Consider the following 14,962-nt stretch of genomic DNA (forward strand, 5'->3'; position numbering starts at 1 on the left):
CGGAGTTCACAAGTAAACTTTGTAACTTTGTAACTTTGTGAGTTCACACCTCCCTTAAAGCTGTTAGAGCCAGAGAGCACTATGGGAGAAAACCCATAATCCCATTCTCTCAGAAGAGTCTTATATAAGGCCAGTGAAGAGAGAGCTATTCCAGAATATTTTCTACTTGGCTGGCTGGTGGCAGAAGAAGTTTTCAGAGGATAAAGCTACGAGTGGAGAGTTCAGTGGACAACCAGATTCATCTTCATCTCACACCACTGTGGTTGGTGGCTGGGCTCCTGCACCTCCCCCACTGAGACCAAGCTGGTCTGAAAGACTCGCCAGAAAGCTAGCCGAGCCCCAAGAGAAGGAGACAAGAGATTCATTCTATCTCTGTGCTGGCTGGAGGCTGAAGAAAGCAGAGGCAGAGGCTGAAGGACAAAACCTCTGGATTTGGAGACATTCGGAGGGCTCTAAGCTAACCGGGCTATATTAAAGACAATAAAAGATCTGAACTTTTATCACCTGGCTGCGTTTTGAGAAGAAAAAGATCACCACATTTTGGTGCCCAATGTGGGGCCTGAAGGGGCAGTCTGTGCCTCCTATTGCCCTCCCCGTTCCCAGTCTCGCCGGTGCTGCAGCTACATCCGACATGAGTGGGGATCAACTGCACAACGACTCCCAGATTGATGTGGATTTCCGAGTGAATGATTCTCACAAACACAAAGATAAACACAAAGATCGTAGACACCGACACAAAGAGCACAAGAAGGACAAGGAAAAAGACCGGGAAAAGTCCAAGCACAGTAATAGTGAGCACAAAGATTCCTCAGAGAAAAAACACAGAGAAAAGGAGAAAACCAAACACAGAGATGGCAGCTCAGAGAAACATAAAGACAAACACAAAGATAGAGACAAGGAGAAACGAAAAGAAGAAAAGGGAAGACCATCTGGAGATGCAAAAATAAAGAAGGAGAAAGAAAATGGTTTTTCTAGTCCTCCTCGTATTAAAGATGAACCAGATGATGATGGTTATTTTGCCTCACCTAAAGAAGATATCAAGCCTTTAAAGAGACCCCGAGAGGATGATGATGCTGATTATAAACCCAAGAAAATAAAAACAGAAGATATCAAGAAAGTGAAGAAGCGGAAACCAGAGGAAGAGGAGGACAACAAAGCAAAAAAAATCAAGAACAAAGATAAGAAACTTCCTGAACCAGATAACAAGCAGAAGAAGCCGAAGAAAGAGGAGGAGCAAAAATGGAAATGGTGGGAAGAAGAGCGCTATCCTGAAGGCATCAAGTGGAAATTCTTGGAACATAAAGGCCCTGTGTTTGCTCCACCTTACGAGCCTCTGCCAGAAAATGTCAAGTTCTACTATGATGGTAAAGTCATGAAGCTGAGTCCCAAAGCAGAAGAAGTGGCTACATTCTTTGCAAAAATGCTTGACCATGAATACACTACTAAGGATATTTTTAGGAAAAATTTCTTCAAAGACTGGAGAAAGGAGATGACAAATGAAGAGAAAAATAATATCACCAGTCTTAGCAAGTGTGACTTCAACCAGATAAGCCAGTATTTCAAAGCCCAGTCGGAAGCAAGAAAGCAAATGAGCAAGGAAGAGAAACTGAAAACCAAAGAGGAAAATGAAAGGCTATTGAAAGAATATGGTTTCTGTGTGATGGACAATCACAGAGAGAGAATTGCCAACTTCAAAATTGAACCTCCAGGTCTTTTCCGGGGCCGAGGCAATCATCCAAAGATGGGAATGTTGAAAAGGCGAATTATGCCTGAAGATATAATTATCAACTGTAGCAAAGATGCCAAGGTTCCTCCTCCTCCCCCTGGACATAAATGGAAAGAAGTTCGACATGATAACAAGGTTACCTGGTTGGTGTCCTGGACTGAGAATATCCAAGGATCCATCAAGTACATTATGCTGAACCCTAGTTCAAGAATCAAGGGGGAGAAGGATTGGCAGAAGTATGAGACAGCCCGTAGATTGAAGAAGTGCGTAGACAAGATCCGGAACCAATACCGAGAAGACTGGAAGTCCAAGGAAATGAAAGTCCGACAGAGGGCTGTAGCATTATACTTCATTGACAAGCTTGCTCTGAGAGCTGGCAATGAGAAAGAAGAAGGAGAGACAGCTGATACTGTGGGCTGCTGTTCCCTCCGACTAGAGCACATCAACTTACATCCGGAGATGGATGGCCAGGAATATGTGGTTGAGTTTGATTTCCTAGGAAAGGATTCCATCCGATACTACAACAAGGTCCCTGTTGAGAAGAGGGTTTTTAAGAATCTTCAGCTATTTATGGAGAACAAGCAGCCTGAGGATGATCTTTTTGATAGACTAAATACCAGTATCCTCAACAAACACCTTCAAGATCTCATGGAGGGCTTGACAGCCAAGGTTTTCCGTACGTACAACGCCTCTATCACGCTACAGCAGCAGCTAAAGGAGCTCACTGCCCCGGATGAAAATATCCCAGCAAAGATCCTTTCTTACAATCGTGCCAACAGAGCTGTTGCAATTCTGTGTAACCATCAGAGGGCACCACCAAAAACTTTTGAGAAGTCCATGCTGAACCTGCAGACTAAGATTGACGCCAAGAAGGACCAGCTCGCTGATGCCCGAAGAGATCTGAAAAGTGCCAAAGCTGAGGCCAAGGTCCGAAAGGATGTCAAGTCTAAAAAGGTGGTAGAAACTAAGAAGAAAGCTGTTCAGAGGCTGGAGGAGCAGTTGATGAAGCTGCAGGTTCAGGCCACAGACAGAGAGGAGAACAAACAGATTGCCTTGGGAACTTCCAAACTCAACTATTTAGATCCCAGGATCTCAGTTGCTTGGTGTAAGAAGTGGGGGATCCCGATTGAGAAAATTTATAACAAAACCCAGCGAGAGAAGTTTGCCTGGGCCATTGACATGGCCGATAAAGACTATGAATTTTAGTTGTTTTTACAGGGTGAGGTTTTATGGGAAGGAAACAGGTTTGAGGAATATTAAGAAACTGTGAGCCTTACTTGCCCTTGTACTTGGGGGGAGGGGAGTGAGGAAAGAAGGACAGCAAGTGGGCAAGGAAGTGTTAACAAGCCAACATCTTTGAGAAGAGAAAAACCTGGAAATATTCTAATAGAGACTTATTTAAAAATATTTCAGATATCAAAATTCTAGCTGTATGATTTTTTTTCATTTTTTGTTTTGTTTTGTTTTGTTTTTTTAAGAGGGTGAGTGGATGGGAATTTGTCAACCTTCCGCCAGACAAATTTGCTATTTCACTGAAGAGTTTGGGTTCTTTAGCTACTGTATATGAAGTCTGATTATATTGGTGTGTTTTTACAGTTAGGGTGTTGCAATAACTTCTATATTTTAATAGAAAATGAACTCCTAACCCTTCCCTCCCCACTTCCTTCTCCTCTCCCATTTCAGAAATTTAAAATTAAGTAAAACAGAAACCCAGCGCACCTGTTAGAGCTGTCACTACCGTCATGGGAATCAATTTTCATTTAGCTTGAAGCAATTGTGACATTGGCGGTATTTCAGTTCAGACATCTGTTCACAGCAAAGCATGATGGGAAGATGCTTCCTGACTTGAGTGTTCCTTTTTAAATGTGAATTTTTATTTCTTTTAATTATTTTGAAATATTTAAACCTTTTTCTTGATCTTAAAAATTGTGTAGATTGGGGTTGGGAGGGATGAGAGATGAGTGAGTTTGATAATAATGAAATAATCAGTGACTGAAACCATTTTCCCATCATTCTTTGTTCTGTACACTTCTAAAATACCCATCTCTCTTTTTTTCTTTTTAAACCCCAATGTTTTTACTTGAAAGAGTCTATTGTGTCAAAAGTTCCACAGGTCAATAAATTTTGAGGAAAATGAGTATTTGGTCCCAAAAGGAAAAAATAATCAAGATTTTAGGGCTTTTATTTTTTCTTTTGTAATTGTGTAAAAAATTAAAAAAAAAAAATAAAAAGCAGAATTTTAATGTGAAGACTTTTTTTTTTTTGCTATAATCATTAGTTTTAGAGGCATTGTTAGCTTAGAGTGTGTGCGAAGACCATTTCCCACATCTTTCCTCAAGGTCAGGCAATCGTAGAAAGAAGAAACAGGGACATTAAAACACTACTCCAAAAACAAAAGAATGGGGGAGCCATGGGTAACCCTAGAGAACTTCTAATTTAATCTTTTAATCTTTGATAAAGATGCACTGGCTCCAGCAGACAGGTTTTATAACCCATCAGAAGAGCAGTGTCCAGTGCGAGCAGCTCCACTATCTTTAGATAATCACCAGGTGATGTGGAGAGATCCAGAAAGTGGTGAATGGAAGGGACCAGATAGGCTAACTGCTTTGGGGAGAGGGTTTGCTTGAATCTCTACATGTGGAGAAGGAATCAGATGGGTGCCAACAAGCCGCATTCGCCTTGTCCATCGCAGAGAGACGGAGCAGACCCTTGAAACAAAGGAGAAGACCCAAGAAATATCAGGTGGTTCTCTTGCTGATTGTGCTCACCATTGAAAGAGCATGGCTATTTTCTTCCCGAGTTATTTTTACCTTCTGAATCCAATTCTCCCTGTGCAACAAGAGAACTGTTCGGTTCTGCAAATATGTATTGTATCTAGGATATACTGCAACATATTTAACATATCTAGGACTGCTTGCCATCCTGGGGGGGGGGGGAGGAGGGAAGGAGGGGAAAAAACGAAACATAAGTGATTGCAAGGGATAATGTCGTGTAAAAATTATCCTGGCATGGATTCTGTCAATACAAAGTTATTATTAAATAAAATAAAATTAAAAAAAAATTAATGTTGAGTTGAATAAAACCGAAATTGGACTACATATCAAAAAAAAAAAAAAAAAAGAAAGAAAGAGCATGGCTGACAATGAGACTGTTAAAAGGACTTTTAAAAAAAACTTTAGGAATCATTGGATTTCCTAACACAAGATGAGACTGTTTTAGTTCTTGGGAGAAAAAAAAAAAACAGCAATAATCATTGGATTCCTTAAGATGAAAAATTGTTGATGAGACTTTTGCAGTACTTCAGAGCTTACAGGAATTATTAGATTCCTGGCACATGAACTAATGGACAATGGATTCCTTATGGACAATTTCTAGGACTTATGGACATGTGTAAATTTTCAGGTTGATTCATGTTATTTGTCAATTACTACTAGCCTGTGTTATATTACTATGTGCTTAAGTATTTTATGTAATTGCAAGAATCATTGGACTTCTTGAGATGAAAAATTGTTGATGAGACTATTGCAGTACTTAAATTTTCATGTTGATTCTTATTTGTTACATTACTACTAGCCTGTGTTATATTGCTATGTGCAATATATCTGTTTCAAAATTCTGGCCCATATTGGTGGATTTATGTGTACCTGTTTCAAGTGAGCCCCTTCAGAAACTCCCTAATCTAATCTGACTTCCTATTTCCTTTGGTGTTTTCATCTCTCTTCCTGAGGTGTCAGGGAAGGCGTGATCACCTTTTTTTGGGAGTTCTCACCTCCTTGAGAAGTCAGGGAGGTCATGACCATCCTGTGTTCTAAAATAAAAGAAAGGGGGAGATGTTGGAATCTTTACAAACTGCTAACTCACTAGAGTTGATAGATTATTGATCTGATCTTACAAGATGTTTTGGGCCAGAACCTGAAACAAGGTGTTAAGTAGAACTAATTAGTACAATGCTTGTGTTTACACCTTTACTCACCGGAGTTCACAAGTATGCCAGATTCACAAAGTATAGGAATTCACACCAATGAAATCACAAGTCCAATATCATAATAATAACAGTAATTATTATTATTATTATTATGACAATAATGGTAACAGTAGCTAACTTAATGTTGTCATCCTTCCTTATCAGAGGACCGAAATGCCCTTACTATGTTAGAATCGAGTTACAATGTGTCCGACTGTGGCCAATCAGACCAATGAGAGCCTTCAAAGCTCTGCCACGGGTCGGACACAAATAGTTCATATAAGAGCTGACTTGATACATCAGTGATCTTACCTGAGATGGTTTCTGCTCTGATTATTCCCATTATACTATTGAAGAAACTGAGGGTCTAAAAGAAAAATACTTGTGCGGGGTCATTTAGCCGGTAAAGGGTCCGGGGCGGGATTTTGTCCCAGGCTTTCCTTGCTCTGTCCACTGCCTCCTCTTCCTCACTTGCCCTTTCTGCGTCTCAGTTTCTGACTTTGTAGAATGAGACATTTGAATTCGATTCTGAAGTCCCTTCCAGCCCTTGATCTATGATACTAAAGTTTCAGTAAATGCAGCTGTGAAGGTTAGCATCTCTCCATCAGCATTCAAGCTAGCACAGAGACATACCTTGTGAAATCAGATAACCTCACCTGAATCGGGCTCAATTCCAGTCTACATTATTCGTATAATCCCTTTGGCCCTCTCACATTCTTTTAGGCTTTGTTTTGGGGCTTTTTAAAGGCCTTCCTTCGTATTGTTGGGAAAGGGGAAGGACAGCCGTAAACCTCTCAAGCCCACTCTTTTTGGGGTGGATTGTTCACCAGCTAAGGCGGCTAGCTTGTTCCTCTGAGCATTAAGGCAAAGAATGAGGCTGTGGCCAGCTACTTCCTCCTTCTGAGTCAGAAATGCCAGGAATCGTGCTGCCTGATGTTTTCCTTGTGTTTATCAGAGTTCTAAATCTAAATATTAAAAAGAAAAAAAGGAAGGTAGAATTTTGAGGGAAAAAAATCCACAGTCCCCCCTGCCCCGAAAAAAAGAGCAAATCAGGAGACTTAAATTCTGATACTGATCTTGTAACTAGCCTCAGTTTCCTGCTCTGTAAAATGAGGAAATGAGGGGAGGGATAGACAAGATGCTCTCCGAGGGCCCTTTCTTCTCTAAAGCCGACGAAACATGATCTATAGCATTCAGACAGAGTCATTAAGGAAGTTATAGACAACCATTCGTCTGGGGATGTTTGAGTCATTCACCTGCTGGAGCGCAGGGGACCGGTCCAGACGAATTCTGGAGGCTTCTTCGAGCATCAGTTTCCAGGATCCGAGCCAATTCACAGTGAGGGTCCCAGAGTGCAATTTTAAAGCAGGATATAAAGGTCTGTTGTTGCCTGGTCAATTTCACAAACTCCCCAAAGATCCATAACCATGAGGGTTGGGGAGGGAGGAGGAAATGGGGGGGCAGATCTACACACACACACACACACACACACACACACACACACACACACACACACTCACACTCACACACACACACACACACACACACACACACTCACACACACATTCACACACAGATAACCTGGGGATCTACAGTACTCCACAGAGGCAGCTTGATGCAGGGGAATGAAACCTGGGTCTGGTTATGAGTTCAAATTCTACCTCTGCAAATTTTAATCACCATCCAAGTCTCTGTGTCCTCAGCTGTCAGAGTTTACCTTGGTGACTTTTAGAGCAACTGATGCAATGACCCCCTGCCCTGCAGGGACCAGGGCTCCATAAGCCATCTGTTTCCGAGGGCCGGGATTTGTGGTCACAGTGAGCGTGCGTTCCCACGTAAAGGATGCCATGAACAGAGAAAAGATTCAGCCATTCTTGGGTGGTCCCCAGGTGAATGCCAGACAGGTGTTGACCTTAAGACCTCTGCATTCCCTGCAAGAATGCTTCTCATGCCAAAAGCAACTCAAGGGCCAACTCCAGACTCCCTGAGAACAAGAAACCTGCATCAGGATAAACAGTCAGAGCCGTGGGAGAAATACGTGCACCCTTCTGATTCAAAGAAAAGTGCTTGTGAACAACTTAGGAGAGAGCTGCAAGGTAAGGGCTGTCTGGGTTTTTTTTTCTATTTGTATCCTTAGCAATTAGCACAGTGCTTGGCACACCCTGAGCATTTTTTTTGAGGGGCCAATTTTCATTTATTTTTAAATAGTATTTTATTTTTCCAAACACATGCAAAGAGTTTTCAACATGCATCTTTGTAAAACCTTGTGTTCCAAATTTTTCTCCTTTCCTTTCCCTTCCTCAAGATAGCAAATAATCCAATATAGGTCAAACATGTGCAATTCTAAAGATATTTCCATATTCATCATGCTGAGCAAGAAAAATCAGATCAAAAGGAAAATAAAACACGAGAAAGGAAAAAAAAAACAAGCAAACAACAAGAAAAGGTGAAAATACTGTGCTTTGCTCCACATTCAGTCTCCATAGTTCTTTCTCTAGATGCAGATGGCTCTTTCCATCACAAGTCTATTGGAATTGCCCTGAATCACCTTATTCATACTAAGTACTTAAGTTTTTTCATTCATTCATTGCAGAAAGAGAGCTAATTTAAACTCAAGAGTTCCAAGCTTGTCTTTGCTCCTCAATATCACCAACCTCACAGGATTATCACAAGGACCGGGGTTTTTTAAATAAGAAATGTTAGTGAAATAAGTTACCCTCATCTTTACTTCTGTTCTTAAAATAAGAAAGCTGCATGGTGTAGCAGCAAGAACATGTGATGCCTTCCAGTGACCAGGTGGGATGGATTCATCTGCCGGATTGATTCACCCTCTCAAGGCCTCAGGCTTTTTCTTTAATTTAATTTAATTTTCTTTAATTCTTTAAAAAAAAGAATTTAAAATCTTTTAATTTATTTTTCTTTAATTCCTTAATTTTTCTTTACTAATGGCTAAAAAGGATGATGTGACACATGAGTGTCACCTCACCCTAAGAAATGATGATTATTAAGGAATGTAAAGAAATAAAATAGGAGAAACTTGAACTCTGCTATCCTCTGAGAACCTTTCCCCAAGATCCTATAATCTGGATCCTAATATTCAACCAGGTGGTTCAATGGATACAGCACTAATTCTCAAGTCAGGAAGTCTTGAATTCAATTTCAGGCTCAAATACTCAAGAGCCATGTGATCATGGGTAAGTCACTTAACGTTGTTTGCTTCAGTTTCCTCATTTGTAAAATGAGCTGGAGAAGAAAATGGGAAACCACTCCAGTATCTTTGCCAAGAAAACCCCAATGGTGTCATGAAGAGTTGGACATTGACTAAAAATGGCTGAAATTCAGACTTTCTGCCTGATGGCTGAGAAAAAAATATCAGATCATAGACCTCCCTATGCCTGTTTATCTTCTGACCCAATCCTAACTCTGGAGATGAAAACCCAGGTCTTAAATTAAACCTCGGACTGGGAAATTAAAGCCAATCTCTCTCATGCCGAGTTTACCAGACATCTAGAAAGATATAAGCAGCAGATTTCTCCTTTTCTCATAAAGTCTGTATACTGGCTTCTGGTTGATTTTTGACTTTAAGATTAAAAAGTTGGAGAATGGCTAAACTCATTGTGATATATGGAATATAACAGAGCATCGTTGCACCATAACAAAATATGATGAGGAAGAATACAGAAAAATATACAAAGGCTGTTATAAGTATAGGTAAAGCGCGGAGTAATCAGAACCAGGAAAATAACATAAACTACGGCAACAATGAAGCAAGAACAAAAACTGTCACTTTCCATTGTGTCCTTATAACAACCATGCTTGGTCCTAATAGAGAGCTGAGAATGAATTTCTCTTCTTCCTTTGCTCAAGCAGGGGATAGGTAGGGTAGGGATACTGCATACCCCATGAGATTTGACTCCTGTGCTGATTTTTTTTACTGAACTGTCTTCCCCCTTTTTATTCTCTTTATAAGGAATGGTTTTTCCTTATATTAAATATATATTAAAAAGTAAACATGATATAAAAATGAAAAAAATTTGAAGAATTTAAAATACTTTCATGTTTGACAATTTCAAATTTTGTGGTGCTCATTCAATGACAATCCTATTATTTGCAAATGATTTTTTTTGACACTGTGGATGGTGTATGCTTTTTTTTTATCCATCATTCAGTTTACATGTCCCTCCCCTGTATTCCAGTCCTGCTCTGGCAAATCATCTTTTCATTCCGGCTATGTGATCACCGGACACAGATTATTGACTCAAACCAAGTTAGGAAGCCATCAGCTTCCAAATAAAATTGTTGATTAAAATGTCTTGCTTACCACATCCCCCTTCCTGATGTCATTTCCCAATCCCAATCTATGAATTTCGTGCCATGAAGTCTTTTAGCCCAGACTCTCTTTAATTTCTTTCTACAGAAACATGAACTGCCGTACAAGACGGCTGGTTTTAATGAAACCCAAACAGCTCTGTCCCATATGTTGGCTATATAATAAAACCGGCTTTGTGGCAGCCTTCAGCCTTATTGTAAATGCTCTGGGACCTCCATTCGTTTTCAGGATTGCTTTGGGACATGAAGCTTACCCAATTCAGGAGTAGGGGGCCGGGGGAAGGGAGACAACGTTAGAAAGCAAGGCAGGAAAGACATTAGCTGTGAACTAACCCTAGCAGGGAATGAGTGAAGGAGCCTGCTCCAATTTATGACTGAAGCCAGAGTCACAAAGACAAACATAAGCCAGTGATTGGAAACCTATGGGATGAAAAGAAAGGAAGCAGCTTCATGCTCTCCGGGGAGGAAGGTAATTTATATGCTTGTAGTTTGGGAAATCGCCAGCCCCCTGGAAGGAACGTTACACACTGGCCTCTGAAAGTCGCCCAGATGTGTAGCTCGTCCCAAGAAAGCACAGATATTATAAAAGTTATCCCCTTAAAAGTGCGCGCGCACACACACACACACACACATACACACAAGCAAAAGATGCTTCCAACTGTGATCATTCCAGCAAACAGAATAAAGGGACAGAGAAAACTGGCAGGTGGCAGTTAATATAAACACTTAGCTGAAAGGTGGTTGCCTTGCTCGTGTCAGAGGAAGAACAGTGACAAAGAGTGATTTCATAGCTCAGAAAGCTTGGGTTCAAGTTTGGGTGAGTCTGTAATAATGGAGACCTGAGGTTTTTTCTCATTGTGGTTTTTAACCATAGGAAGAGAGAAATGGGAGAAGAGGGAGCGGGGATGACAACACATGTTTTTCCAACTCTACAAAGAATAATCCTCAAGAAGGATGCAGTGAGGATGGCTTTTACATTTCAGTCAATAAGCATTTATTAAGCACTTACTTGTGTAAGGTTCTGAGTAAAGCACAGGGAAAAACAAAGATCCTGATAATCAACTCCGGCTTTTCTGTGACTTATTTTTTGTAGTTAAAAAGTCTTTCCAGGGAAGGAAGGACAGTACAGAGAAAAGGGCCATAGCTGGACAGTTCAGAACTTATGTGACCCAGGGATGGGGATAATAGATTTGACGGCCCCTGAACTTTCATCCAGTTAGGACCAAGGTCATTAAACAATTATCACAGTATTCATTATTATTAATTGTGTCATTTTCAAGGGCAGGATATCTAGGGAGGACAAAAGATGTATGGAGTTAGTCCTGGGATACCTGGAAAGAGCTATAATGAAATCTATATATCTAAAATAAAACAAAATAAAACAAAATTAACTATTTGTTCAATGATTTTCGAGTAGCATTATCTGCACTTTGAAAAGTTGGAAACAATCTAAACTCCCAGCAATAGAGAGTTAAAGAAGATGAGGCAGATTCATATTAGAGAATATGGAGGAATATGAAGAAATTGTGAAAGACCTTTATGAAATAATGGGATGGGAAAGAAGAAAAAAATCAACAACAGATTCCAGAGAAAGAAGTCCGCGTTGACCACAAGCATATATGATGATGAGAGAATGAGAAGGAATGGGTGAAAAATCCTGGCACTTTCTGGTACCTCTGGCGTACTTGATGTATTTTAAATTGATTAATTTAAATGCAAACTATTACTAAACAAGTTTACTCAGTTACATTGTTTTAATAAGCCATTTATTTTAAGGATGGGAAATTGCTTAACAACTTAAGGTAGCATCACATCCTTAGCTCAGATCACTAGTTTTCTTTTATGTAACTTGTAATACTCAGAAATGTTCTCAAATAAAGGACTTAACAAAACTTAGACCACCTTGTCAGCCCGTAAGAAGGAAACTGAGCCACTTGAGCCTTCATTTTTACTTCTCATGATAAACGATCATCTAAACCACATTCTAACTGTGCGGTCCTGGGCAAATCATTTAACCCCATATGCCTCAGTTTCCTCATCTATCATATGAGCTGGAGAAGAACATAGCAAATCACTCCAATATCTTTGCTAAGAAAACCCCATATGGGGCATGAAGAGTCTGACATGACTGAAATGACTCCACAACAATAGAACCACATTCAGAACACAATATTTTGAGAAATATAGAGAAAGAGACACAGAGACAGGTACACACACAGAGAGACAGAGACACACACAGAGACAGAAAGACAAGAGAGAGAGAAAGAGAAAAAGAGAGACAGAATAGGGCTTGGGGATTGACTCATTATTTTTAAATATATCTACAACCTTAGAATCATAGAATCTCTCTATTCCTTCAAGGCTCAGCCTAGGCATCAGCTTACACATCAACAAGCAGTTTTTGCTGATCCCAACTTTTACTCCCACCCCAACTAGCAGTTCCCCCCTTCTAACTCCTCCTCCACTATAAAAGTGGGATAATCATAATTCTTCCCTCTTCCTTCCCAGGGTTTGTTGCAAGATCCAAATGAAATAATATTTGTAAAGTGCCTAGCACACAATAAGCATTTAATAAATACTTGTCTCCTTCCTTTTCTTCCCTTCCTTCTTAATTACATTTCATTTATTTATATTCTCTATTTATTCTGCATCTATACTTATACATGTCCTTGCTGTCTTTCCCATTTGAATGTAAGCTCTCTGAGAACAGGGATTTTTTTATTCTTTATATTCATATCCACGGTGCCCAGCATACATGTAGAAGGTATTCAATAAATGTCTGATTCTGATGAACTCAACAATGAATCATAATTTCAGAGAACTCATGATAAAATATGCCACCCATCTTCTGAGAGAGGAGCAGAATGAGACACATATACATGTGTGTTATATATACATATGTGTATATATGACACACACACTACATACACATATATGTAAACACACATATATTTGATAGGGTCAATGCAGAATTTTTTCCCACTTCACTATTCATGTTTATAATAGGATTTTTGTATTTGTTTTTGCTTTTTCAATAAAGACATGGGGAAAAGGAAGGGAGGATGGTGAAAGGCAGATCTTTGTTTGAAAATAAAAATAACTTTTAAGAAGTAAATGTCTGATTGGTTGATCTTAATATCAGTTAAGAAGCAACTTTGTGCATGGCAGGGAACAATGGAAAGAGGGTAGAGTCGGGACACTGAGGGATTCTGTGTGACTAAGCAGTCGCCTCACTTCTTTCAGGTTTTTTCCTCACTGACAATGACAATATTTGTACTGAGTTCAAATTGAGTCTGAGACATCTACTAGCTGAGTGATCCTGAGAAAGTTACTTCATTTCTGTTTGCCTCAGTTTCCCTGATTGTAATGTGAATATAACAGAGCATTTACCTGGCAAGGTTAGTGTTGGAATTAAAAGAGATAAGGCAGTACAGGTTTTGGCACAAAATAAGCTCTATGTAGATGCTAGCTGCTATAATTGTTAGTGTTATTAAATAGCACGTTGTTGAAGAAGGTGCTTTGCCCACCATACTAGAGAATTACAAATAATGCAATGGAAAGAGCACTGACCTTTCCAGTCACAGGACCTGAGTTCAAATTCCAGTTCTGCCACTTAGCATCTTATTTGAACTTTTCCATTTTTCCCTCTTCCAATATGGAGACCAGATGGACTCCAGGGTGCTTTCCAGTTCTAGATCTCTGACCCTACAATTTCCACCCATTCAGATGTACTTTGGAAATTTTAAAATTCAGAAGCAATGATTCAGGTGGAGGGGTTAACCCTTGTAAAAAAAAAAAAAGAATCCAAGATTTATTAGAATTATTTCATGCTGAGATTGTCAGGGACTTCTTTGATATGAATATAAGTCATGGGGTCAAAGGACCATGGGTCTAGTTCTCAATGGGATCTCGGGGATCATTGAGTTCATCTTGTTTTACAGATGTAGGAACTGAGGTACAAGGAGGTTTGATGATTTTTCTTCAGATTTCCCTGTAATTAGTAATTAGTGTCAGAGGCTGGACACCAGAGTCTGTGTTCCTTCCTCCATACCACACAAGCTTTTCTTAATAAAACACCCACCAGCAGCTCCATAAGGTTCCCCTGCCTTCCGGGGCCCCAAAGATCCAGCTCTTACACAGACAACGTGACAAACATTTTTCCAAGGATGAACTAAGCGCAGGCCGGCCAACTTTGGGCTCCAAGCTGAGTTCGGCTGCGATGCTTCCTGGACATCTGCCTCTAAGCAGTTCTCGAAATAAAACAGAATCTGGCTAGTTGGTACATTCTAGTTGGACTGAGTGTTCATCATTCATTCAGCCGTGTCTGTTCAGACACGTTCTGTATCATCAGTGGAAACTGCTAAATATGTAAGTAAAGATGGAAAGATGTGAAACATCCTTACTTGCCTTCCTTCCTTCCTTCTTCTTCTGTCTTTTCTTCCTTCTTTCCTTCCTTCCTTTTTCATCCCCTCACTCCAATTCTTTTTTCTTTCTTCTTTTCTTTCCTTCCCTTTCTTCTTCTTCTTTCCATTTCTTTCACCTCCCTTCCTTCTTTCTTCTTTTCCCTCTTTCCTTCCTCCTTCACTCCCTCCTTCTATTCCTCCTTTCCTACTTTCCCTTCCTTTTCTCCTTCTCTTTTCCTTTTATTCTATCCTCCTTCTTTTCTTTCTTTTTTCCCCTCTCTTCTTTCCTCCCTCCTTCCCTTCCCTTCCACATTTTTCTTCTATTACTTTCCTTTTCTACCATCTTCCTTACTTTCCTCCTTTTTCCCCATCTTCTTTCCTCCCTTCTTCCTTCCTTTCTATATTTTCTTCTCTTCCTTTCCTTTTCTTTCATTCTCCCTTTATGTCTGCTTACAAGATATTATTGACTATCCACTCACCTCCATCTCCTAATTGTTGTACCTCTTCAGCAGTGACCTCAAGATGCCTTCTCCTGAGACC

At 39.9% G+C, this 14,962-nt stretch overlaps 2 protein-coding genes across 2 annotated transcripts in view; one reads left to right on the forward strand and one right to left on the reverse strand.

The window, feature by feature from the left end:
- Positions 1 to 14,962, reverse strand: part of SPECC1 (sperm antigen with calponin homology and coiled-coil domains 1) — a 280,120-nt gene that overhangs the window by 184,244 nt on the left and 80,914 nt on the right.
- On the forward strand, positions 536 to 4,445 carry LOC127558781 (DNA topoisomerase 1-like). Its single transcript, XM_051992089.1, has one exon. It carries the CDS (start codon positions 551 to 553, stop codon positions 2,930 to 2,932), a length of 2,382 nt encoding a protein of 793 aa, XP_051848049.1. The 5' UTR covers positions 536 to 550; the 3' UTR covers positions 2,933 to 4,445.

This window comes from Antechinus flavipes, chromosome 4, assembly GCF_016432865.1.
Source record: "Antechinus flavipes isolate AdamAnt ecotype Samford, QLD, Australia chromosome 4, AdamAnt_v2, whole genome shotgun sequence".
Taxonomy (NCBI): Eukaryota; Metazoa; Chordata; class Mammalia; order Dasyuromorphia; family Dasyuridae; genus Antechinus; species Antechinus flavipes.